Source organism: Schistocerca cancellata, chromosome 6 (assembly GCF_023864275.1).
Source record: "Schistocerca cancellata isolate TAMUIC-IGC-003103 chromosome 6, iqSchCanc2.1, whole genome shotgun sequence".
In the NCBI taxonomy this organism is placed as follows: Eukaryota; Metazoa; Arthropoda; class Insecta; order Orthoptera; family Acrididae; genus Schistocerca; species Schistocerca cancellata.
In genome coordinates this window covers 337,247,203-337,272,618 of record NC_064631.1, presented here as the reverse complement: position 1 = coordinate 337,272,618, position 25,416 = coordinate 337,247,203, and the positions used below count along the sequence as shown (strand labels likewise).

At 41.1% G+C, this 25,416-nt stretch overlaps 1 protein-coding gene across 1 annotated transcript; it reads right to left on the bottom strand.

Annotated features, from left to right (window-relative positions):
* Positions 1 to 9,970: 9,970 nt before the first annotated feature.
* Positions 9,971 to 11,551, bottom strand: LOC126088316 (uncharacterized). Its single transcript, XM_049906446.1, has 2 exons — positions 11,488 to 11,551; positions 9,971 to 10,440 (listed from the first exon to the last, which is right to left on the bottom strand). Exons 1-2 carry the CDS (start codon positions 11,549 to 11,551, stop codon positions 9,971 to 9,973), a joined length of 534 nt encoding a protein of 177 aa, XP_049762403.1.
* Positions 11,552 to 25,416: the final 13,865 nt, after the last annotated feature.

Below are 25,416 nucleotides of genomic sequence, written 5' to 3'. Positions count from 1 at the left end.
GAATTCTTTACAGACGAATGGAAAAACTAGTAGAAGCCGACCTCGGGGAGGATCAGTTTGGATTCCGTAGAAATACTGGAACACGTGAGGCAATACTGACCTTACGACTTATCTTAGGAGAAAGATTAAGGAAAGGCAAACCTACGTTTCTAGTATTTGTAGACTTAGAGAAAGCTTTTGGCAATGTTGACTGGAATACTCTCTTTCAAATTCTAAAGGTGGCAGGGGTAAAATACAGGGAGCGAAAGGCTATTTACAATTTGTACAGAAACCAGGTGGCAATTATAAGAGTCGAGGGACATGAAAGGGAAGCAGTGGTTGGGAAGGGAGTGAGACAGGGTTGTAGCCTCTCCCCGATGTTATTCAATCTGTATATTGAGCAAGCAGTAAAGGAAACAAAAGAAAAATTCGGAGGAGGTATTAAAATCCATGGAGAAGGAATAAAAACTTTGAGGTTCGCCGATGACATTGTAATTCTGTCAGAGACAGCAAAGGACTTGGAAGAGCAGTTGAACGGAATGGATGGTGTCTTGAAGGGAGAATATAAGATGAACATCAACAAAAGCAAAACGAGGATAATGGAATGTAGTCGAAGTAGAGAGGATATAAAATGTAGACTGGCAATGGCAAGGAAAGCGTTTCTGAAGAAGAGAAATTTTTTAACATCAAGTATAGATTTAAGTATCAGGAAGTCATTTCTGAAAGTATTTGTATGGAGTGTAGCCATCTATGGAAGTGAAACATGGACGATAAACAGTTGTGAGAAGAAGAGAATAGAAGCTTTCGAAATGTGGTGCTACAGAAGAATGCTGAAGATTAGATGGGTAGATCACATAACTAATGAGGAAGTATTGAATAGGATTGGGGAGAAGAGAAGTTTGTGGCACAACTTGACCAGAAGAGGGGATTGGTTGGTAGGACATGTTCTGAGGCATCAAGGGATCACCAATTTAGTATTGGAGGGCAGCGTGGAGGGTAAAAATCGTAGGGGGAGACCAAGAGATGAATACGGTAAGCAGATTCAGAAGGATGTAGGTTGCAGTAGGTACTGGGAGATGAAGAAGCTTGCACAGGATAGAATAGCGTGGAGTGCTGCATCAAACCAGTCTCGGGACTGAAGACCACAACAACAACATGGCAGGTTATTAAGATTTAAGTGAGTGTCGAGGTGTTATTGTCGGCGCACGAGCGATGGGACGCAGCATCTCCGAGGTAGCAATGAAGTGGGGATTTGCCAGTAGTAACATTTCAGTAGTGCGCCGTGAATATCAGGAATCCGGTAAAACACCAAAAATGATCCTGCAAGAACGGGACCAACGACAACCGAAGAGAAGCGTTGAACGTGACAGAAGTGCAACGCTTCCGCAAATTGCTGCTGGTTTCAGTGCTGGGCCATCAGCAGGATCAGCGTGAGAGCCATTCAACGAACATCAGCGACATTGGTTTTAGGACCCGAAGGCCCCCACGTGTACCCTTGATGACTGCACGACACAAAGCTTTACGCCTCACCGGGGCCGTTAACACCAACATTGGACTTTTGATGACTGGAAACATGTTGCCTGGTAGGACGAGTCTCCTTTCAAATTGTATCGAACGGCGGAACGTATACGGGTACGGAGACAACCTTATGAATCCATGGACCACGCATGTCACCAAGGGGCTGGAGGCTCTTCAATGGTGCGGGGCGTGTGCAGTTGGAGTGATACGGCACTCCTGATCGTAGCAAGATGCAATACTGACAGGGGATACTATAACAGCTCATTCAATTGAAAACAATACTATCAGGCTTATTCTTACGTAAGGGAGAGGTGATCGATAATATGGGAAACAATTAATAACACTGAACAAGTTTTAATTACATTATCGGTATACATGATCTCTTATCAGAATAACGCCAGCAGCAAAGTAGCGCCTGAGGGAAATCAAAGAGGGCCCAACATACCTACTTTTGTTTCTAAATTCTACAATATAAACCATGCGCCGGTATTGTTAGTTCTCTTGTCTTGTTTTCTACGCTCTGAATAAGTCTACCTAGCTGAAGCGTGCGATATAGCTGGCATTTCTGTGTGGCATGCACGAACGGGATCAGGGAACGATTAATAAACAGCAAGAAAACTTGCTATAGTAAATTTATAAGGGACAGACTCTTGCCGTTAAGGTCGCGGACTAAGAATATCTCTCGCTTCCCACGCCCGGGTTCCCGGGTTCGATTCCCGGCGGGGTCAGGGATTTTCTCTGCCTCGTGATGACTGGGTGTTCCCTCAGTATTAAATTGTACTACATGCCGAATAACCGGTAATAGGATCTGTGGACTATACTAAGGGACGTTAAACTGAATATAAGAGACGAATTGGACACATAGCTTTGTGAAAGTAAAAGCGTTTTTTTTTTTTTTTTTTTTTTTTTTTTTTTTTTTTTTTTTTTTTTTTTTTTTTTTTTTTTGGTCATCAGTCTACTAACTAGTTTGATGCGGCGGCCCGCCACGAATACGAATTCCTTTCCTGTGCTAACCTCTGCATCTCAGAGTAGCACTTGCAACCTACGTCCTCAGTTATCAGCTTGACGTATTCCAATCTCTGTCTTCCTCTACAGTGTTTGCCCTCTACAGCTCCCTCTAGTACCATGGAAGTCATTCCCTCATGTCTTAGCAGATGTCCTATCATCCTGTCCCTTCTCCTTATCAGTGTTTTCCACATATTCCTTTCCTCTCCGATTCTGCGTAGAACCTCCTCATTCCTTAGCTTCTCAGTCCACCTAATTTTCAACATTCGTCTATAGCACCACATCTCAAATGCTTCGATTCTCTTCTGTTCCGGTTTTCTCACAGTCCATGTTTCACTACCATACAATGCTGTACTCCAGACGTACATCCTCAGAAATTTCTTCCTCAAATTAAGGCCGGTATTTGATATTAGTAGACGTCTCTTGGCCAGAAATGCCTTTTTTGCCATAGCGAGTCTGCTTTTGATGTCCTCCTTCCTCCGTCCGTCATTGGTTATTTTACTGTCTAGGTAGCAGAATTCCTTAACTTCATTGACTTCGTGACCATCAATCCTGATGTTAAGTTTCTCGCTATTCTCATTTCTACTACTTCTCATTACCTTCGTCTTCCTCCGATTTACTCTCAAACCATACTGTGTACTCATCAGACTGTTCATTCCGTTCAGCAGATCATTTAATTCTTCTTCACTTTCACTCAGGATAGCGATGTCATCAGTGAATCGTATCATTGATATCCTTTCACCATGTATTTTAATTCCGCTCTTGAACCTTTCTTTCATTTCCATCATTGCTTCCTCGATGTACAGATTGAAGAGTAGGGGCGAAAGGCTACAGCCTTGTCTTACACCCTTCTTAATACTAGCACTTCGTTCTTGATCGTCCACTCTTATTATTCCCTCTTGGTTGTTGTACATATTGTATATGACCCGTCTCTCCCTATAGCTTACCCCTACTTTTTTCAGAATCTCGAACAGATTGCACCATTTTATACTGTCGAACGCTTTTTCCAGGTCGACAAATCCTATGAAAGTGTCTTGATTTTTCTTTAGCCTTGCTTCCATTATTAGCCGTAACGTCAGAATTGCCTCTCTCGTCCCTTTACTTTTCCTAAAGCCAAACTGATCGTCACCTAGCGCATTCTCAATTTTCTTTTCCATTCTTCTGTATATTATTCTTGTAAGCAGCTTCGATGCATGAGCTGTTAAGCTGATTGTGCGATAATTCTCGCACTTGTCAGCTCTTGCCGTCTTTGGAATTGTGTGGATGATGCTTTTCCTAAAGTCAGATGGTATGTCGCTAGACTCATATATTCTACACACCAACATGAATAGTCGTTTTGTTGCCACTTCCCCCAATGATTTTAGAAATTCTGATGGAATGTTATCTATCCCTTCTGCCTTATTTGACCGTAAGTCCTCCAAAGCTCTTTTAAATTCCGATTCTAATACCGGATCCCCTATCTCTTCTAAATCGACTCCTGTTTCTTCTTCTATCACATCAGACAAATCTTCACCCTCATAGAGGCTTTCAATGTATTCTTTCCACCTATCTGCTCTCTCCTCTGCATTTAACAATGGAATTCCCGTTGCACTCTTAATGTTACCACCGTTGCTTTTAATGTCACCAAAGGTTGTTTTGACTTTCCTGTATGCTGACTTTGTCCTTCCGACAATCATATCTTTTTCGATGTCTTCACATTTTTCCTGCAGCCATTTCGTCTTAGCTTCCCTGCACTTCCTATTTATTCCATTCCTCAGCGACTTGTATTTCTATGGTTTCTGAGCACTATGGGACTTAACATCTATGGTCATCAGTCCCCTAGAACTTAGAACTACTTAAACCTAACTAACCTAAGGACATCACACACATCCATGCCCGAGGCAGGATTCGAACCTGCGACCGTAGCAGTCGCGCGGCTCCGGACTGAGCGCCTAGAACCGTTAAACCACCGCGGCCGGCTGACTTGTATTTCTGTATTCCTGATTTTCCCGGAACATGTTTGTACTTCCTCCTTTCAACAATCAACTGAAGTATTTCTTTGTTACCCATGGGTTCTTCGCAGCTACCTTCTTTGTACCTATGTTTTCCTTCTCAACTTCATCTTTTTAGAGATGGCCATTCCTCTTCAACTGTACTGCCTACTGCGCTATTCCTTATTGCTGTATCTATAGCATTAGAGAACTTCGAACGTATCTCGTCATTCCTTAGTTCTTCCGTATCCCACTTCTTTGCGCATTGATTCTTCCTGACTAATGTCTTGAACTTCAGCCTACACTTCATCACTACTATATTGTGATCTGAGTCTATATCTGCTCCTGGGAACGCCTTACAATCCAGTATCTGATTTCGGAATCTCTGTCTGACCATGATGCAATCTAATTGAAATCTTCCCGTATCTCCCGGCCTTTTCCAAGTATATCTCCTCCTCTTGTGATTCTTCAACAGGGTATTCGCTATTACTAGCTGGAACTTGTTACAGAACTCAATTAGTCTTTCTCCTCTTTCATTCCTTGTCCCAAGCCCATATTCTCCTGTAACCTTTTCTTCTACTCCTTCCCCTACAACTGCATTCCAGCCGCCCATGACTATTAGATTTTCGTCCCCCTTTACATACTGTATTACCCTTTCAATATCCTCATACACTTTCTCTATCTCTTCATCTTCATCTTGCGACGTCGGCATGTATACCTGAACTATCGTTGTCGGCGTTGGTCTGCTGTCGATTCTGATTAGAACAACCCGGTCACTGAACTGTTCACAGTAACACAACCCTCTGCCCTACCTTCCTATTCATAACGAATCCTACACCTGTTATACCATTTTCTGCTGCTGTTGATATTACCCGATACTCATCTGACCAGAAATCCTTGTCTTCCTTCCACTTCACTTCACTGACCCCTACTATTTCTAGATTGAGCCTTTGCATTTCCCTTTTCAGATTTTCTAGTTTCCCTACCACGTTCAAGCTTCTGACATTCCACGCCCCGACTCGTAGAACGTTATCCTTTCGTAGATTATTCAATCTTTTTCCCCCTTAGCAGTCCCCTCCCGGAGATCCGAATGGGGGACTATTCCGGAATGTTTTGCCAATGGAGAGATCATCATGACACTTCTTCAATTAGAGGCCACATGTCCTGTGGACACACGTTACGCACGAAGTCTGAATGACAGTATTGAAGTATCTTAATGGAGCATAGTCCTTGCTTCAATGTCTTTGAGTGATGAACTATAAAAATCGCGTACATTATATTTGCCCTAATTACTGAGAGTAATTGTAAGCTCAACACTCGTTTCCCTTACGTACAAAACGCCATCATTCATTAACATTTAATTACTATTAAATGTTGTTAATAAGAAACTAAAGTGTGTATTAGTCAACGATAATCATATTTAAGTTGCAAACTGTATCTCTGAATGACAGAAGGTTCGATTATGAAATATTTCGAAGCGTAAATTGTGACTTAAAAGATATTTAACATTTCACGTCCAATCGGATTGAAATAATACAAAATCAAAAACAGTTCGGATAAGTAGAAATGTCGTAAATAGGAAGTTGAAATAATAAAAGACATCCACAGACGTTATAAACTATCTTACCTTCGGTAACTCAGCAACAAATGAACGGTAATCGACAATACAAAAACTCAGCATTAATTGTCATTGTGAAAACCCGAAATTTAGTCGCCGGTACAGGGAAAATGTTCATGGCTGCTACTTCTGATATGTAGATGTAACGAAAATAATGAGGGTGATGGAGTCTGGTTTGTGGGGCGCTCAACTGCGCGGTCATCAGGGCCCGTACTAAGTTCCAATTTTTACACAGTCCAATTTTATACACAGTCCAATCTAGCCATTGTCACGAATAATGATGATGATGATGAAATGGTGAGAACAACACAAACACCCAGTCCCCAGGCATAGAAAATTACCAACCCGGTCGGGAATCGAACCCAGGGCCTCGTAGTCTAGAGGCAGCAACGCTAGCCACTAGACCACGAGCTGCAGACTATAACGAGAAGCGGGTACAACTGGCGTCCAAAGCGTGACTCGAAAAAAAGCTCCGAAAAAAATTATTACGTAATAAACAGTGGTGAAATATAATTGTTGTGATTGCCTAATGAACAGTGACTGAAAACTTCTAATTATATGTTTCATATTCTCCACTACGACAACCCACGACGCACGCCCAACGACACGAGCTAATTGCGGACGGAAGAGGGCATCTGTAAGTGAGGCCGACAACGAGGCGCCTAACTCCAGGAAATGCAAGACGTCAGAAAGTGTACGTCAGGTAGGAAATAACTAACTTGTGTTACTACGGCTCGGACTTGCATGTGTAAAGATATTTTATTACTGGCTGAACAGTACCTCATTGTGATTCCTTTTAAATTTAATTACGCGGATAAATAAGTCAAGTTCGTGACGCAAAAACTGTATGAGTAGTTATATTTTATTTACTATGTATTATTATTTTAGTGTTGTTCTGAATTGGGGATACCATTTAAGATCGAATCTAGACGCAAGTCTGGGGAGTTTGTGAAAGTACGAGAGAGGATGAAAACCGTGTGGAAAATTTGGATGTTAAAAGGACAGAGGATTTGTTGGAACCTTAAATGTCAAATATGAGTAGAATTAGTTTGGTGAGGAGCAATCAAGATACCAAAAGTGACGATGTTCGCACAATATGCGATCTGGAGATATCAGTATCAACAAGCTGTTTGAATTACTAGTGAAATCAAATCAGGAGGAATTAGAGCTACATAAACAATGTGGTCTTAGAGATAAAGCCTTTAGAGAGGAAATTTTTGAACAAGAGAAACGACGCGAACTTGCGGAAATAGTTTTCGGGAGATGTTAGAATTACAGAAACAACGAGATCATCAAGACCAAGAATTTAAGAAAGAGGTATTAAAGATTGTTAATGACTCCCCATGAACCATGGACGTTGCCGTTGGTAGGGAGGCTTGCGTGCCTCAGGGATACAGATAGCCGTATCGTAGGCGCAACCGCAACGGAGGGGTATCTGCTGAGAGGCCAGACAAACGTGTGGTTCCTGAAGAGGGGCAGCAGCCTTTATAGTAGTTGCAGGGGCAACAGCCTCGATGATCGATTGATCTGGCCGTGTAACACTAACCAAAACGGCCTTGCTGTGCTGGTACTGCCCGGCCGGTGTGGCCGTGCGATTATAGGCGCTTCAGGCTAGGCGCAAATTGAGACGCGTATAGCGCGTGTGGCGCGACGCAGCGCAGCGCGCGTTTTTGTAACATCACAGGTTCAAATGGGACCGCGCAAATTGCGACGCGACGCGACTGGGACGCGACACGCGCCTGCGCCAGGTCGCGCGGCGTTGTGGTTGAGGCGCAAATTGAGACGAGTCTAGCACGTGGGACGTGACACGATTTTGCCGCGCGGCGCGCGCGTTCGACATGTGTCGCGTGGTCCTGCGCATATTGAGACGCGTATGTGACGAGTGTGCCCTAGTCGGTGTGACACGCGCGTGCCAGACTCCGAATACCGGCCTACTGCTTGTCAGACTGACGATGTGTGTTTCGCGAGTAAGAGAAATGTTATTGTTAGACTTGAGTTCCGAATCAGATTCGGATACTAACGCTGAAGAGGAAGTGTTGCTTTATTCATTAATAAATAAAAAATTCAAATCCACAAATAAATATATTTTGTATGAAAGAAAAACATGTGGACAATTTCAAACTACGACCAAGATGAGTGACACTGATTTCACGAATTACTTCAGAATGACCAGAAAGCAGTTTTCTGAAGTACATGGAATAGTAAAGCACGCTATTGATTCAAATGGGTGTAATGCACAGGAGCCAATTGCTACTGTACAAAAACTGGCAGTATTTTTGAGGTAAGTGATGAACGCTGACATTAATTTTTTATCTAATGAATTATAAATTGTTGCACCCTTGTGTCTAGGAATTTTATTTTCAGCTCCCTTACACAGAATCGATGGGTGTTACATAAGTTTGACTCCTACGTGTGTGTGTGTGTGTGTGTGTGTGTGTGTGTGTGTGAGCGGGGAGGAGGGAGGGCATCGTAGCGCCGAAACTAACGGATTGATTTTAATGGTGTTTTTTGTTTGAAATCTGGTTTAATCGGGAGATATCTTAGCTATGCTTACGCTCAGCCGTCTTTTAACCGGCCACATAAATTAAAATGTTCGCTATCAGTAGGCTCTCTAGTTATACTATGCCTAAAGCATATGATCTACATCAAGGTACATAGTACCAGAACTCAAACAGTCTAAATAAAAGTCGTCGAGAGCATACGTTTTCTTTCACGGTTGAAATGCAATGGCCATTTTTGTATTAGGAAGGTGCCTCGCACAATATTATATAATACAAACATGTCGAGTGTGACTGTTGTAAAAGGTAAACATATGCTTTTGTATACTATTTAGTAGTCTTTTTGAGGTCTACAAATCAATACTGAATCAAGTTCTGTTGCTCTTATGGTTTAGTCGGCGTACTGCAAAAGAGCGCATTGATGGGAGAATTTTTTCGGACTTGCACTTTCCTCGCAACTGCTTAATCACTGTGATATTTAAATTAACAAACTATGTACTAGAACTTAGCCACAGAATATATCTACGGATCAGAATAAGAAAAATGTAAACCTAATAAGTGGTTCTTAAATATTGAAGCATTAAAAATCCTTTTGTTTTTCTTTGCAATTCTGCCAAAGCAGATTCGTCAAGGGCACCAGGAAATAACTTAATTTTGTCAACGAATTGCAACACCCTGTACACTTTTCACGCAACTTAGTGCAATACAAGCTAGGTCGTAAGCGAATTTCACCTTGACAAAAAAAACGTTCTGCTAGCTGGAGTAGGTTTTTAAAATTTTTTTACCAAATTTCTCTTGTTAGTGTTTTATTGCAATAATACATGTTCATAAACAAAGAATGTTAATTTATAATTAATGAAAATCTGGATCGGTGCAGCTCAAACTACTCAGAAAAGAAAACGAAAAATACGCAAAATGCTGATACAAAAAAGAATTAAAGTCTTAAGCAAACATAATTGTGATGGTCCCATCAGATTTATTGAAAAAGATGAACAAAATCGGTGATATTAGACAAACCGGATTCAGTTGTGTCGACCTTCAAATCTTCCATCTGCTGATGTTCTGAATAGTGAGACGCTGTCTGTCGGTCTGAATCAGTCGATATATATGGCGATGAAGAGTGAGAAAAAGGTGCTGTACTGTATGGCGCTGAATTATTTGAAGAAGATGACATCGAAGGTGTCTGGCTCCTTACGTTCATTATTTCTTCTTCTGCAAGTGACACAGCCTGGAAAAGTTGACCTCTCATTCTGTGTTGGTAACTTTGAGGCATGTTTTTAGTCAGCTGATACATAGAGATAAAAAAATTGTAAAGAGGGTCATATTTGATACAGTGTGACTCCAACGCTCTTCTTTCTTCTGCTCTTTGACTTGCTCTGTCCTCACGCTGTTGCATTGATTGTTTTAGCATAATTACAACGTCTTCCTGTTTTCTTTTCCTTGATTGGTTTCTTTGAATAACTGGAGTTGAAGTAGCGGTGTGATGTGTCTATGCACTCCGTTCCTATGCTCCTACTAGATACTTCGTTGCTGTCGTAGTTATTAATATCTTGACTTTGCTCATTCGCCTCATTGTCGAGTGAGTCGTTATCTTCTAATTCTTCGGTTTCCAGTGTATCACTTCTTGCTGATGTTTTAGTTGTAGCTTGTGAGCTGTGATCACTGTCATCACGTAGATTACTATCACGTGGACCAGCTGTCATAAAAGGTTCAAGAAATGACATCTGGTTTTGATATCTCCACGGCTTGATATTCTCAGCAGCAGCTCCGCTTTTCATATATTTCACCTGTCGTCGTCGTGCATCTCGATAGCTGCCTCTCAGCTTCAGCCACGAATTTTTTGTCTCTTCCCCTGCAATAATTAACAACGTATAACTAATAAGGCATTAATGTTGTCCCATATAGATAGAAAAAATAAAGATAAGCAATATTAACTTATAGTGTTTGGATAAAGACATATTTGCAATCTGCTTTTATCGTTCCACATTAACAATATACTTTCGTTTTGTTTCAGATATTTAGCCTCCGGTGACAGCTACAAAAGTATGGCGTATAACTATCTCTTGGGAGATCGAACTGTATCTAATATTGTAAAAGAAGTAGCTATCACTGTATGGAAAGAAATGCAACCAAAGAATTTAGCAGAACCTACAACACAGACATGGAAATCAGTCGCTTCACGGTTTGAACATAGATGGCAATTCCGACACTGCGTTGGTGCAGTCGATGGAAAACACAATGGACATGTATTTGCTAACAGTGTTTTGCCCAAGAAAATGAGAAAAAAACACGTTATTACTTCCCATTCCTGAACTAATACCTACAATTTCTGATCCAATGCCGTATGTGTTTGTGGGAGATGAAGCTTTCCCATTGTCGGAAAACATTATGAGACCATATCCTAAGAGACAGGTTACCGACAATTACGAACATCAGGTCTTCAATGCCAGCGAGCACGACGAACTGTGGAATGTGCTTTCGGTATACTATAATCACGTTTCCGTGTGTTCAGGAAACCATTTGAAACTAAAGTCGACACAGTGAAAGATGTTGTGAAAGCAGCCTCCGTTCTGCACAACTATTTACGGTCTTCAGTAGTAGTTGCACATGATTTAAATGACATCGAACCGTTGCCAGCAACTCAGTTAATTCGTGTGCAAGGGAACAGGAGGAGGACTTCATCAACTGCCTTCAAAGTGAGGAAAAATTTCACTGAATATTTCAGCACTTGCGGAGCAGTTCCATGGCAACATCAGTCAGTCCTGCTTGGTAATTATTGACAATATAGCAACTTCCAATTATTGTACCATTATTGTGCTCCACAGGTTATGTGCTCAAGCGAAGTACACAGTGATATGTGTTAACTAAAAAGTTGTGAAATAAATATTGCAGTACTTACCGTCTTTCAAATTCAGATCCTTTGCTATATCACTCCAAATCCGGTTCTTGAGTTTGACCTTCATGTAGTCTGCCTGTTTTGTGTCATACAGCTCTCTGTGTTCCCTCACTGCCTCTATTAATTTTTCTTCTGCCGTAGTGAGAAGTAAACTATTCATCCACTGCACAATGCCCGCTGCACAGCAGAATAGCCTGTGTACTGTCAGTAGGCAGAAGCTAGTCAGGTGTGCCTTGTGGAAGAGTTCACGTCGTTCGAAAAACATTCTCATGATTGTTGCCTGTTGTTGTCTGAAATACTTTTCAATAAATTAAATATATCAAATCGCCGCATATTTTCAAAGATACTCATACTTTCGGAATAATACCGACCACTAATTCATTTGTGTATCCTGTTACATAATTAGCTTATTAATGCTGATACTGTGTATGCTACCACTGAGATGTTTTTCTCGTCATGACGAGCCAAGTAAAACATTGTCATTCGTGAAGGTTACTCGACTGTTTCTAGTTTGCAGTGGAAATCTGATGTTCACATGCAAGTAGTACAGTGTGTCGTTATTACATTATTACATCCATATCGAAGTAATGACTGTGGGCCTTCTATACTTCAGATCTTGGACGCTTTTTACCAGAAGCACAAAGGGGTCACACCTGTGGAGATTATCCCTTTCCGAATTTTTGTAACAGATCGTACAGATATGTCAGCATACTACAAGGCGAGAGGATAACGTTGATTTACTTTCCTGCCTTGCTTCTATATCACATGATTTTATAATATTCCTTGCTTCCTTATTCACTAACCTATGTCCGTTCTTGTGATCTGAAAACATCCAGGAGGCGTATGATACAATTCTAGCGGCCAATGGCCCACCAGTTACTGAACTATGCATTTTTCTTGAGAGAAGAAAATCAAAACAGAACAAAACTCTACAGATATACATAACAGGAAAATATAATGCACTAACGACGAAAGCTGGAGCGTTTAAATGGCGAAAAACGAAACACTACCCAATGGAATTAAAATTCAGTACAGAGTATCAGGTAATATTTATCGTATGGGCAGTGTTTTCACTGCTCATATGTGCCGTGCCGAAGTGAGCATATGGTCGGGCTACTTTCTCGCTCCCCGCCTCAAATTTCCCACGGTGCTAGCGAGCACGTGCGACGTGCGGCGCGAGAAACTGTGCCTCAACGACGGGCTAGGCGCAAATTGAGACGCGTATAGCGCGTGTGGCGCGACGCAGCGCAGCGCGCATTTTTGTAACATCACAGGTAAAAATCGGACGGCGCAAATTGCGACGCGACGCGACTGGGACGCGACACGCGCCTGCGCCAGGTCGCGCGGCGTTGTGGTTGAGGCACAGTTCCTCGCGCCGCGCGTCGCCCTTGCCTCGCTAGCACCGTGGGAAATTTGAGGCGGGGAGCGGAAAAGCAGCCCGGCCATATGCTCACATCGGAACGGCGCATATCAGCAGTGGTAGTATTGCCAATACGATAATTTTTGCCTTACTGTGTACTGAAATTTATTGCCTTTGGGTAGTGTTTCGCTTTTCGCCATTTAAACGCTCCAGCTTTCTTCGTTAGCACGTTATACTTTTCTGTTATTTATATCTGCATAGTTTTGTTTTGTTTTTCTTCTGTTAAGATAAATGTATACTTCAGTAACTGATGAGCCATTGGCCGCTGGAATTGCACCCTATGCCTCCGTGATGTTTTCAGATCGCAAGAAGGGACAGAGGGTAGTGAATAAAGAAGCAAGGAATATTATAAAATCATGTGATTAAGAATCAAGGCAGGAAAGGAAAGCAGGGTTACATTCTCGCTGCCTAGTAAGCTAGCGTATCTGTACGATCTGTTACAAAAATTTAGAAAGGGGAAAAGCAGCCCGGCCATATTCTCACATCGGAACGGCTCATATCAGCAGTGGTAGTATTGCCAATACGATAATTTTTGCCTTACTGTGTACTGAAATTTATTGCCTTTGGGTAGTGTTTCGCTTTTCGCCATTTAAACGCTCCAGCTTTCTTCGTTAGCACGTTATACTTTTCTGTTATTTATATCTGCATAGTTTGGTTTTGTTTTTCTTCTGTCAAGAAAAATGTATACTTCAGTAACTGATGAGCCATTGGCAGCTGGAATTGCACCCTATGCCTCCGTGATGTTTTCAGATCGCAAGAAGGGACAGAGGGTAGTGAATAAAGAAGCAAGGAATATTATAAAATCATGTGATTAAGAATCAAGGCAGGAAAGGAGAGCAGGGTTACATTCTCGCTGCCTAGTAAGCTAGCGTATCTGTACGATCTGTTACAAAAATTTAGAAAGGGATACTCTCCACAGGTGTGATCCCTTTGTGCTTGTGGTAAAAAGCGTCCAAGATCTGAAGTATAGAAGTTTCACTGTGATTACTCTGATATGGATGTAATAATGTAATACGACACACTGTACTACATGCATGTGAACAACATATTTCCACTGCAAGCTAGAAACAGTCGAAAAGCAGTCACAAATAACAACGTTTTAATTGGTTCGCCGTAATGAGAAAAGGCATTTCAATTGTTGCATGGACATTATCAGCATTAATAAACTAATTATACAACAACAGGCTACACAAATGAAGAAAATGGTCGGTATTATTACGAAAGTAGGAATTTCCTAAAAGAGTGTTATGATTAGATATATTTAATTTGTTGAAATGTGCTGCTGACAAAGGCAGATCTACTTTCATGACAATGTTTTTCGAACTCCACCTCACAAGGCACACAAGGCTACCTTGTGCATTCCTGTCGCGCGCATTATCCTTCGCTGCTGACAATACACTGACCATTGTGTTGTGCGAAAGATCATTTGTTTATTTTTCTCAATAATAACTATTTTATTCGCGATCACGCATTGTTAGTTTGGCAAGCCCTGGGTGAGTAAACAGTATCTGGCATGTGCCTATCATTTCGCCTGAAGGAACGCTCGTCATTATTTACTGCTCAGATCAAGAGAAGGAATAAAATCCTTCGGTAAGTTTCCATTCCAGTCGCTCACTGTTAAAAAGACGATGGGTTACGGGGATTCCACCAAAATTCCAACAGAATTGCCAATCTGTTTTTGTGTGAGTTGTTAACCTTTTCTCATTCGAAGAAACATCACTATTTATGAGTAAAGGCCACATTTCTCTTGGTGACTGGTTTAATTGTACTTCCTTTGACACAATGTGATTTGCCAAACTCATCTCACAGCAGCTATTGAGACAGAATTCCGAAACGGAGGGCCTCATTAAACAAGTAATTGGCAATCACAGAGCTCAATAGCTTACGAAAAACCTCATAGTATCGGTTTGCAGTAACATAAAAGAAGAAATTTCATGTTTATTTTCATACTAGGAAGCTCTTGTTTCGCTAGCTGTCGATAACTCTTAAAAAATTACAGTCACTGGAGTGAAATAAATAAAAAAAGAAGTATAAGTAGTGATATATCGCCATAGATAAGAAAGTTCCGTGTGTTTAATAATTGGCAAAACACTCTCCTCCTTGTGTGATATCATTCGCCAAACTTTCGTTTCTATGTCTCGAGCGGTTTAGGAGATACGAGAGGTGTTGCGAGTATTTCATTCTCGTGGGCGTGGGATCGGAAGTGAGCGCGCAACATGGCATCCATTTTCTCGAGATCGGAGGCAGATAGAGATCTCCTCCCAAGTCTAAACGAAAATTCAGCATGTTAGCTAAATTTCATACGCAGCAACATATGGTGTAATACGCACCAAACGCAAAATCATAGCGATCCCTAATTTTCGTTGCAAACTTTTTGAGTTTTGCGTAGGGTCTTACTAAAATGTGTACATCACAATAAGAATGGTCATTAGCGAGGTGATGGGCACTTCGTCACGAAGCTGACATATAACGCTACAAGTAAGGCAAAAATCATATATTTTCAGAGAATAGTTTCTGTAAAATCGTTTGAGAAAGATAAGAGATTGCGCGCGCTTCGGTTCAGTCAGCGCAGAGCTTCGCCAGTCGGCGCGTGCGAAGTATGGTGTACACGTCGCAATATGCGCTGGACCGGCGCGACTCGTGCGGCACGTGCGTGTCGCGCTGTAGTGTCGTGTCACGTCACACGTGCTATACGCTTCTCAATTTGCGCCTAGCCTAACGCCGCGCGACCTGGCGCAGGCGCGTGTCACGTCCCAGTCGCGTCGCGTCGCAATTTGCGCGGTCTCATTTGAAACTGCGATGTTACAAAAACGCGCGCTGCGCTGCGTCGCGCCACACGCGCTTTATTCGTCTCAATTTGCGCCTAGCCTATTAGGCACAGTTCTCGCGCCGCGCGTCGAGCGTGCCTCGCTAGCACCGTGGGAAATTTGAGGCGGGGAGTGGAAAAGTAGCGCGGCCATATGCTCACATCGGAACGGCGCGTATGAGCAGTGGTAGTATTGCCCATACGATATATTTTGCCTTACTGTGTACTAAATTTTATTGCCTTTGGGCAGTGTTTCGTCTTTCTCCATTTAAACGCTCCAGCCTTCTTCGTTAGTACATTACATTTTTCTATTATTTATATCTGTATAGTTTTGTTTTTCTTCTGTCAAGAAAAATGCATACTTCAGTATCTGATGAGCTATTGCCCGCTGGAACTGTATCATACGCATCCGCGATGTTTTCAGACCGCAAGCAAGGACAGAGGGTAGTGAATAAAGGAAGCAAGGAATATTATAAAATCGTGTGATTAAAAATCAATGCAGGAAAGTAAAACAAAGTTATCTTCTCACTGCCTAGTATGCTGGCGTATCTGTACGATCTGGTGCAAAAATTTAGAAAGGGATAATCTCCACAGGTGTAATCCCTTTGTGCTCCTGGTAAAAAGATCTGAAGTATAGAAGTCTTACTGTGATTACTCTGTTATCGATATAATAATGTAATACGACACACTGTACTACATGCATGTGAACATCACATTTCCACTGCAAGCTAGAAACAGTCGAAAAGCAGTCGCAAATAACAATGTTTTAATTGGTTCGCCTTGATGAGAAAAAGCATTTGAATTGTTGCATGCACATTATCAGCATTAATAAACTAATAATACAAAAGGCTACACAAATTAAGAAAATGGTCGGTATTATTATCCTAAAAGAGCGTTATGATTAGATATATTTAATTTGTTGAAATGTGCTGCTGACAAAGGCAGATCTACTTTCATGACAATGTTTCTCGAACCCCATCTCACAAGGCACACATGGCTAGTTTGTGCATTCTTGTCGCGCGCATTATCCTTCGCTGCTGACAATACACTGACCATTGTGTTGTGCGACAGATCAATTATTTATTTATCTCAATAACAGCTATTTTATTGGCAATCATGCATTGTCAGTTTGGCAAGCCCTAGGTGAGTAACCAGTATCTGGCATTTGCTTATCATTCCGCCTGAAGGGACGCTCGTCATTATTTTAATACTGTTCAGATCAAGAGAAGGAATTAAATCCTTTGGTAAGTTTCCATTCCAGTCGTTCAGTGTTAAAAATACGATGGGTTACGGGAATTCCACCAAAATTCCAACAGAACTGGCAATCTATTTTTGTGTGATTTGTTAACCTTTTCTCATTCGAAGAAGCATCACCGTTTGTGAGTAACGCCCACATTTCTCTTGGTGACTGGTTTAATTGTACTTCCTTTGTCACAGTGTAATTTTCCAAACTCATCTCACAGCGGCTATTGAGACAAAATTTCGAAACGGAGTGCCTCATTAAACAAGTAATTGGCAATCACAGAGCTCAATAGCTTACGAAATACCTCATAGTGTCGGTTTGCAGTGCAATAAAGGAAGAAATTTAATGTTTACTTTCACACCAGGAAGCTCTTGTTTCGCTAGCTGTCGATAACTCAAAAAATTACAGTCACTGGCGTGAAATAAATAAGAAGGGAAGTATAAGAACTGATATATCGCCACAGATTGGAAAGTTCTGTGTGTTTATGAATTGGCAAAACACTCTCCTCCTTGTGTGATATCATTCGCCAAACTTTCGTTTCGATGTCTCGATCGGTTTAGGAGATGGAGATGTTGCGAGTATTTAATTTTCGGGGGAGTGAGATCGGAAGTGAACGCGCTACATGGGATCCATTTTCTCAAGATCGGAGGTCGATAGAGACCTCCTCCCAAGTCTAAACAAAAATTCAGCATGTTAGCTAAATTTCATACGCAGCAACATATGGAGTAATACTCACCAAACGCAAAATCATAGCGACCCCAAATTTTTTTTTCTTTGTTGTAAACTTTTTGAGTTTTTCGTAGTGTCTTACTAAAATGTATACATCACAATATGAATTATCATTAGCGAGATCATGGACACTTCGCCACGAAGTTGACATATAACGCTACAAGTAAGGCAAAAATCAAATGTTTTCAGTGAATAGTTTTTGTAAAATCGTTTGCGGAAGATAATAGGTTGAGCGCGCTTCGGTTATGTCAGCGCAGATCGTCGCCAGTCGGCGCGTGCGAAGTATGGTGCACGCGTCGCAACATGCGCTGGACCAGCGCGACTCGTGCGGCACGTGCGTGTCGCGCTGTATTGTCATGTCACGTCACACGTTCTATATGCCTAGTCTGGAACCGCGTGACCGCTACGGTCGCAGGTTCGAATCCTGCCTTGGACATGGATGTGTGTGATGTCCTTAAGTTAGTTAGGTTTAAGTAGTTGTAAGTTCTAGCGGACAGATAACCACAGATGTTAAGTCCCATAATGCTCAGAGCCATTTGAACCATTTTTTTTGCTGGTACTGCGAACGACTGAAAGCAAGGGGAAACTACAGCCACAGTTTCTCCCGAGGGCATGTAGCTTTATTGTATGATTAAATGATGATGGCGTACTCTTGGGTCAAATATTCTGGATGTAAAATAGTCCCCCATTGGATCTCCGGGCGGGGACTACTCAGCAGGACGTTGTTATCAGGACAAAGAAAACTGGTGTTCTACAGGTCGGAGCGTGGAATGTGAGATCCCTTAATCGGGCAGGTAGGTTAGAAAATTTAAAAAGGGAAATGAATAGGTTAAACTTAGATATAGTGGGAAAGAGTGAAGTTCGGTGGCAGGAGGAACAAGACTTCTGGTCAGGTGAATACAGGTTTATATGTACAAAATCAAATAGGGGTATTGCAGGAGTAGGTTTAATAATGAATAAAAAAATAGGACTGCGGGTAAGCTACTACAAACAGCATAGTGAACGCTTTATTGTGGCCAAGATAGACACGAAGCCCATGCTTACTACAGTAGTACAAGTTTATATGCCAACTAGCTCTGCAGATGATGAAGAAATTGATGAAATGTATAATGAGATAAAAAAAATTATTCAGGTAGTGAAGGGAGGCGAGAATTTAATAATCATGAGTGACTGGAATTCGATAGCAGAAAAAGGAAGAGAAGGAAACGTAGAAAATGAATATGGATTGGGGGTAAGGAATGAAAGAGGAAGCCGCCTAGTAGAATTTTGCATAGACCATAACTTAATCACAGCTAACACTTGGTTCAAGAGTCATGAAAGAAAGTTGTATACATGGAAGAAGCCTGGAGATGCTGGAAGGTTTCAGATAGATTGTATAGACCAAGATTTAAGAACCAGGTTTTAAATTGTAAGACATTTCCAGGGGCAGATGTGGACTGTGACAACAATATGTTGGCTATGAATTACAGATTAAAACTGAAGAAACTGCAAAAAGGTGGGAATTTAAGGAGATGGGACCTGGATAAACTGACAGATCCAGAGGTTGTAGAGAGTTTCAGGGAGAGCATTATGGAACGATTGACAAGAATGGGGAAAAAAATACTGTAGAAGAAGAATGGGTATCTTTGAGAGATTAAATAGTGAAGGCAGCAGAGGATCAAGTACGTAAAAAGACGAGGGCTAATAGAAATTCTTGGATAACAGAACAGATATTGAATTTAATTGATGGAAGGAGAGAATTTAAAAATGTAGTAAATGAAGTACGCAGAAAGGAATACAAATGTCTCAAAAATGATATCGTCAGGAAGTGCACAATGGCTAAGCAGGGTTGGCTAGAAGACAAATGTAAGGATGTAGAGTCGTATATCACTAGGGGTAAGACGGATACTGCCTATAGGAAAATTAAAGAGACCTTTGGAGAAAAGAGAACCACTTCTATGAAGATCAAGAGCTCAGATGGAAGCCCAGTTCTAAGAGAAAAAGGGAAAGCAGAAAGGTGGAAGGAGTATATAGAGGGCCTATACAAAGGCGATATTCTTGAGGACAATATTATGGAAATGGAAGAGGATGCAGGTGAAGATGAAATGGGAGATATGATGCTTCGTGAAGAGTTTGACAGAGCACTGAAAGACCTAAGTCGAAACAAGGCCCCGGGAGTAGATATCATTCCATTAGAACTACTGATAGCCTTGGGAGAGCCAGCCCTGACAAAACTCTACAATCTGGTGAGCAAGATGTGTGAGACAAGCGAAATACCCTCAGACTTCAAGAAGAATATAACAATTGCAATCCCAAAGAAAGTAGGTGTCGACACATGTGAAAATTTACCGGACTATCAGTTTAATAAGCCGCGGCTGCAAAATACTAACACGAATTCGTTACAGACGAATGGAAAAACTGGTAGAAGCCGACCTCGGGGGAGATCAGTTTGGATTCCATAGAAATGTTCGAACACGTGAGGCAGTAGTGATCCTACGACGTATCTTAGGAAAATAGATTAAGGAATGGCAAACCTATGTTTCTAGCATTTGTAGACATAGAGAAAGCTTTTGACAATCTTGACTGGAATATCCTCTTTCAAATTCTGAAGGTGGCAGGGGTAAAATACAGGGAGCGAAAGGCTATTTACAATTTGTACAGGCACCAGATGGCAGTTATAAGAGTCGAGGGGTATGAAAGGGAAGCATTGGTTGGGAAGGGAGTGAGGCAGGGCTGTGGCCTATCCCCGATGTTATTCAATCTGTACATTCAGCAAGCAGTAAAGGAAACAAAAGTTAAGTTCGGAGGAGGTATTAAAATCCATGGAGAAGAAATAAAAACTTTGAGGTTCGCCGATGACATTGTAAATCTGTCAGAGACAGCAAAGGACTTAGAAGAGCAGCTGAGCGGACTGGACAGTGTCTTGAAAGAAGGATATAAGATGAACATCAACAAAAGCTAAACAAGGATAATGGAATGTAGTCGAATTAAGTCGGGTGATGCTGAGGGAATTAGATTAAAGCAGTAAATCAGTTTTGCTATTTGGGGAGCGAAATAACTGATGATGGTCGAAGTGCAGAAGATATAAAATGTAGACTGGCAATAGCAACTAAAGCGTTTCTGAAGAAGAGAAATTTGTTAATATCGAGTATAGATTTAAGTGTCAGGAGGCAGTTTCTGAAAGTATTTTCATGGAGTGTGGCCATGGACGATAAATAGTTTAGACAAGGAGGCAATAGAAGCTTTCGAAATGTGGTGCTGTAGAAGAATGCTTAAGATTATATGGGTAGATCTCATAACTAATGCGGAGGTATTGAATAGATTTGGGGAGAAGAGAAATTTGTGGCACAACTTGACTAGAATAAGGGATCCCTTGGTAGGACATATTCTTAGGTATCAAGGGATCACCAATTTAGTAGTGGAGGGCTGCGTGGAGGGTAAAAGTCGCAGAGGGAGACCAAGAGATGAATACACTAAACAGATTCAGAAGGATGTAGGTTGCAGTACGTACTGGGAGATGAAGAAGCTTGCACAGGTTAGACTAGCATGGAGAGCTGCATCAAATCAGTCTCTGGACTGAAGATCACAACAACAACAACAAAAATGACCTAGAATCATGTATTAAAGAAAGGGAAATCAGTCACCCGTTAGGAAGCGAAAGTGGCGAGAGAACGAACATAGTAACGGTAGAAGTAGCGATGAGTCGGATCTTGAAGATCGATTTTATTATCGTAAGGGGACTGTTTCATCCTCTAAGGATGAACACAGTACTTTCAAAGCTAAATAATTTCAAATATTTTCGAATAACAAAACTTTTAGGCACCCAATGGTGTTTATAAAGATTTTCATAAGTATGTTTCCCAGATCTTGGAAGGAACAAGATAAAATACAATTTATAGTGTCGAAGACCAGTGGAGAATTTTCATTGTGGCCATCGGAAGCGGCTGAAAGTTGCAGAACATGCAGTGATTTTGGAAAATAATTCATCGCGAAATATTGGTCACAAAGCAAACAAAATCGATCAAGGAATGAAATTTATAGTACGGAATTTTACAATCATAAAAATGGGACATTACGAAAGTACTTTGAAAAGTACATCAATAAAACTCGATACTGGGATAATCCTATTAGTTACTGAAAGGTTATTAGAATTGATTACGTGAGAAATCAATAAACATACTGGATGCCGATATTGCTATTTTTGTTAGTTATTGATTCCCTGGACGTAATTCAAGAAGACGCTAAGAGCATGGGGAACCAGTTCCTCTGTACTAATTTTTACAACTCTCGACAAAATAATTGTTGTAGTGGCAATAACAGTAATAGTAAACCGAGAGACAATGGAAAGGGGTCACTATGTTAATCGAAACCTGAATAGTAAGTATAACAATCAGGATAACGGTAATCAGTCTGGAGATAAAAATTATAAACCGAATAATTCTAATAACAATTACGGAAGTAATGGACAAAATCGCAGTATTAACGATGAATATAGCAACAGAAATCACCAGAATCAGAATGGACACAATTCAAACGGTTTTAATAGAAAACGAAAGTACGAAGTACAGTCGGGGCAGCAATTTAAGCGAAGACAGGCGTGTTCAGTGGGTAATGGACCGAATATTCTTTGGAGGGCTCCCACTAATGTTATTACAGCTAACGGACAATTTGTACCAACGCCCGTAATGTCTATGCCTGAGAACATCTCTATTAACAGTAACAATGAATGGAATGGTCATAATTCTGGGGTTCAAGTGGTGGTACTCAATGAAACGGGTAACCACGAAACAGATGCAACAAACTAATACCATTTGCCCTGAGCCTTCCCGGTATAACTGACGAAGAGACGCAAGGCAATAAAATTTTAAAGGCACGAATATTGAGTTTTAATAATGGTTTGGATGTTAGAGAAGGTAATCCAAGAAAATTAGGTAATAATTCTATTGAACTGGTGCAAGCCATGGTTTAAGTTAAAATCTTAGATGAAGATATTAACATCCTGTTGGACACTGGCGCAACTTTTAATGTGATGTATATGGGACTTTATGAATATTTAAATGGCAAACAAAATTTCCAGTATTACCGGTAGCCAACTGAGCTTTATATGGAGCATTAGGAACACATTCTGTACCTATAAAGGCCCAAGTACAGGTAGAAATATTAGCGTAAGGGGAACGACTTATTAGCACCTTCTTGTTGGCTTTTAATTTAACTTACCCATGTATTTGCGGATGGAATTTTATGCTTGAACGAGACGTAACGTTCGACACTGAGAAGGGTGTGTATCCCTTAAACAATCAGGGACGGGTTGTTGAGTTACCGTTAGTACGGAAACTGGAATTTCAAAACATAATATAAAACCAAATTAAAATACGAAGTAATGAAGCTAGAATACTCTACTTCAACAACAAGGATCCCATATATTCGTTAACTGATCAAGGAGCGTCAGACGTCGATGAACTTATAAAGCCGGCCGCGATGGCCGTCCGGTTCTAGGCACTTCAGTCCGGAACCGCGTGACTGCTACGGTCGCAGGTTCGAATCTTGCCCCGGGTATTGATGTGTATGATGTTCTTAGGGTAGTTAGGTTTAAGTAGTTCTAAGTTCTAGGGGACTAATGGCCTCAGATGTTGAGTCCCATAGTGCTCAGAGCCATTTGAACCATTTTTTTTTTGAACTTATAAAAATGAAAATGCTAGAATCCGAATATCTAAGTAATTACCAAAGGTACGAATTAGCTGAAGTACTTCGGAATCATGGGAATGTTTTTAATAAAAAACCTGGTGTTATAAAGGATTATGAGTACGAGATGGACATATACCCTCACTAGGCGTTCTGTATAGCATCACATTCAATACCTTGGGCAAAAAAGGAAAAGGTGGCAAAGGAAATTCGAACAATCGAATCAGAATTTGGAAATAATGGTTATACAAAACATACCTTTTAAGAACGAGGTAGTAGATTTATGTTAAAAAAAATGTCCAAGTTACAGCCACGGTACTCATACTGGAATACGATTATCTGTAATGTACGGAATAACATTAGTAAGTCACACATGCTAAAGTAGATCTAAATAAAATGTTTAATAAGATTATGGATAGGGAAGAAGGAAAGCGAGTGTGTATTCCAACGGTTATGTTTCCACAGCTTGTACGGTATACCCATTATTCGTGGGATCACTGTAGTGCTAATAATCTAATAGGCCCATAATACCGTCAAAACATCGTGAACTTGTGTCATGTGACGTCATAGGGCCACTACCACCAGCGTAAGGAAGAGTTAAATATTTTGGTCATTAAAAGCAACGTGATCGAGTCACAGATGAAAATATGAAAATCTTACAGATATCCCAATAGACAGACAAAAACTTACAAAATAATACATAATGTTTGCAGAAATAGTGCTTATAAAATGAAATTTACGTAACAACCACATCTTACATCATAAAAAATAATCACTCCACTTCCGTCACTCACTCTCTCATCGAAATCATGAAATCTGAACACGAAATAAAACAAAAGAGGCAGAAGTACGTCATTACATAATCCAGAAGGTAAGTGCCCTAATTTGGGGTCTCTTGTGAATCCAGAAATCTTTCAGAAACCGTTATCCCTATCTAAACGTTAGTACGGTCCTTGTATCTTCGCAGTCTATCGTCAGCGGAGTAGAAAGGCCTACATTAAGCCCTTGGCCGCATTGCGCTGCAACTGTCGACCTCTTTGTGAGTACAGCGGAATAGAAACTGAGACAAGTAGTGTGGACAGAAGTGGCACTCAACTGTGGCAGCTCACAGAGCTGGAACGCGTCTCCTTCAAAGCACGGAGTTGCAGGTTCTTCAGGTCTGCTCAGAGACCCGGCTTGTGTGTCGCCCTCAGACCTGTTCCTGAACAGCACTTGAAACCCTCGAGATGTGCAGCGCTGGAATGGCAGACGGACCCTAGTTGTTTCATGCCCTTACATCGGTCGAGTACCTATCCTTCCCTCCCTTCGTCGGTGCACGAGTTAGATACTGACATTGACACACCCTACCAGCTCATATTTCGTCTTTTTTTATTATCATTTCCAGAGTTAGTTGCCTTGAATACGGGTGCAGAGCTGCGTGTTGCCAGTCGTCGAGGTAACGAATCAAATAAAAGGAACGATAATTAGGAGAGATGGGCCCGGAAGAGTAGTCTACCTCGACGTCTTAAGTTTACTGCAGAATTGTCAGTGACGAATAATTAAGAATGTGAGCCTGGAAGAGAGGTTAATAACGCATCTTCGATTATCAATAGTGCGGTATGAAGCAGCAGTTATCATTACAACCGATCGAGAATGTTATTGCACAATTACTTACATGCTGTATGTATGCAAAATCTTTGTTATTTAACGTAAGCGACTATCACGATACCTGAAACCCAGAATTCACTGCCATTTACAGTTTGTCTGTGTGACGCCTTCCAGGACCAACAGACGACCGAATTAAAAAATTTAAAAATACTGTTATCATCTGCTCATTAAGACGTATAATTGTATGTTAAAAGTTCAACACGATAAGACAAGTATCTCCGTTCGAAACTGCATTTTTCTCTTGAGGCAGTGCAAGTGACAGCGCGCAAAACATCCGAACTTTGTTCATACTGTATTTGAGAAAGAGAACGCTTAGCGTCTCCCAACAAACTTCATAATGTTAAATCTCTACTAAACTTTTTCTCGCTGACGTCCCTCGCAGTATGATGAAATGAAATACAGTTTTTCACTCGCTACATTTTCACT

What these genes read in the sequence shown, in the direction of transcription:
- LOC126088316 (XM_049906446.1), bottom strand. Translation starts at nt 11,551, where the DNA reads ATGAAGGTCAAACTCAAGAACCGGATTTGGAGTGATATAGCAAAGGAT. An exon ending in GGATCTGAATTTGAAAGACG is followed by an intron (nt 10,441 to 11,487) that starts GTAAGTACTGCA and finishes TAATTATTGCAG; the next exon opens with GGGAAGAGACAAAAAATTCG.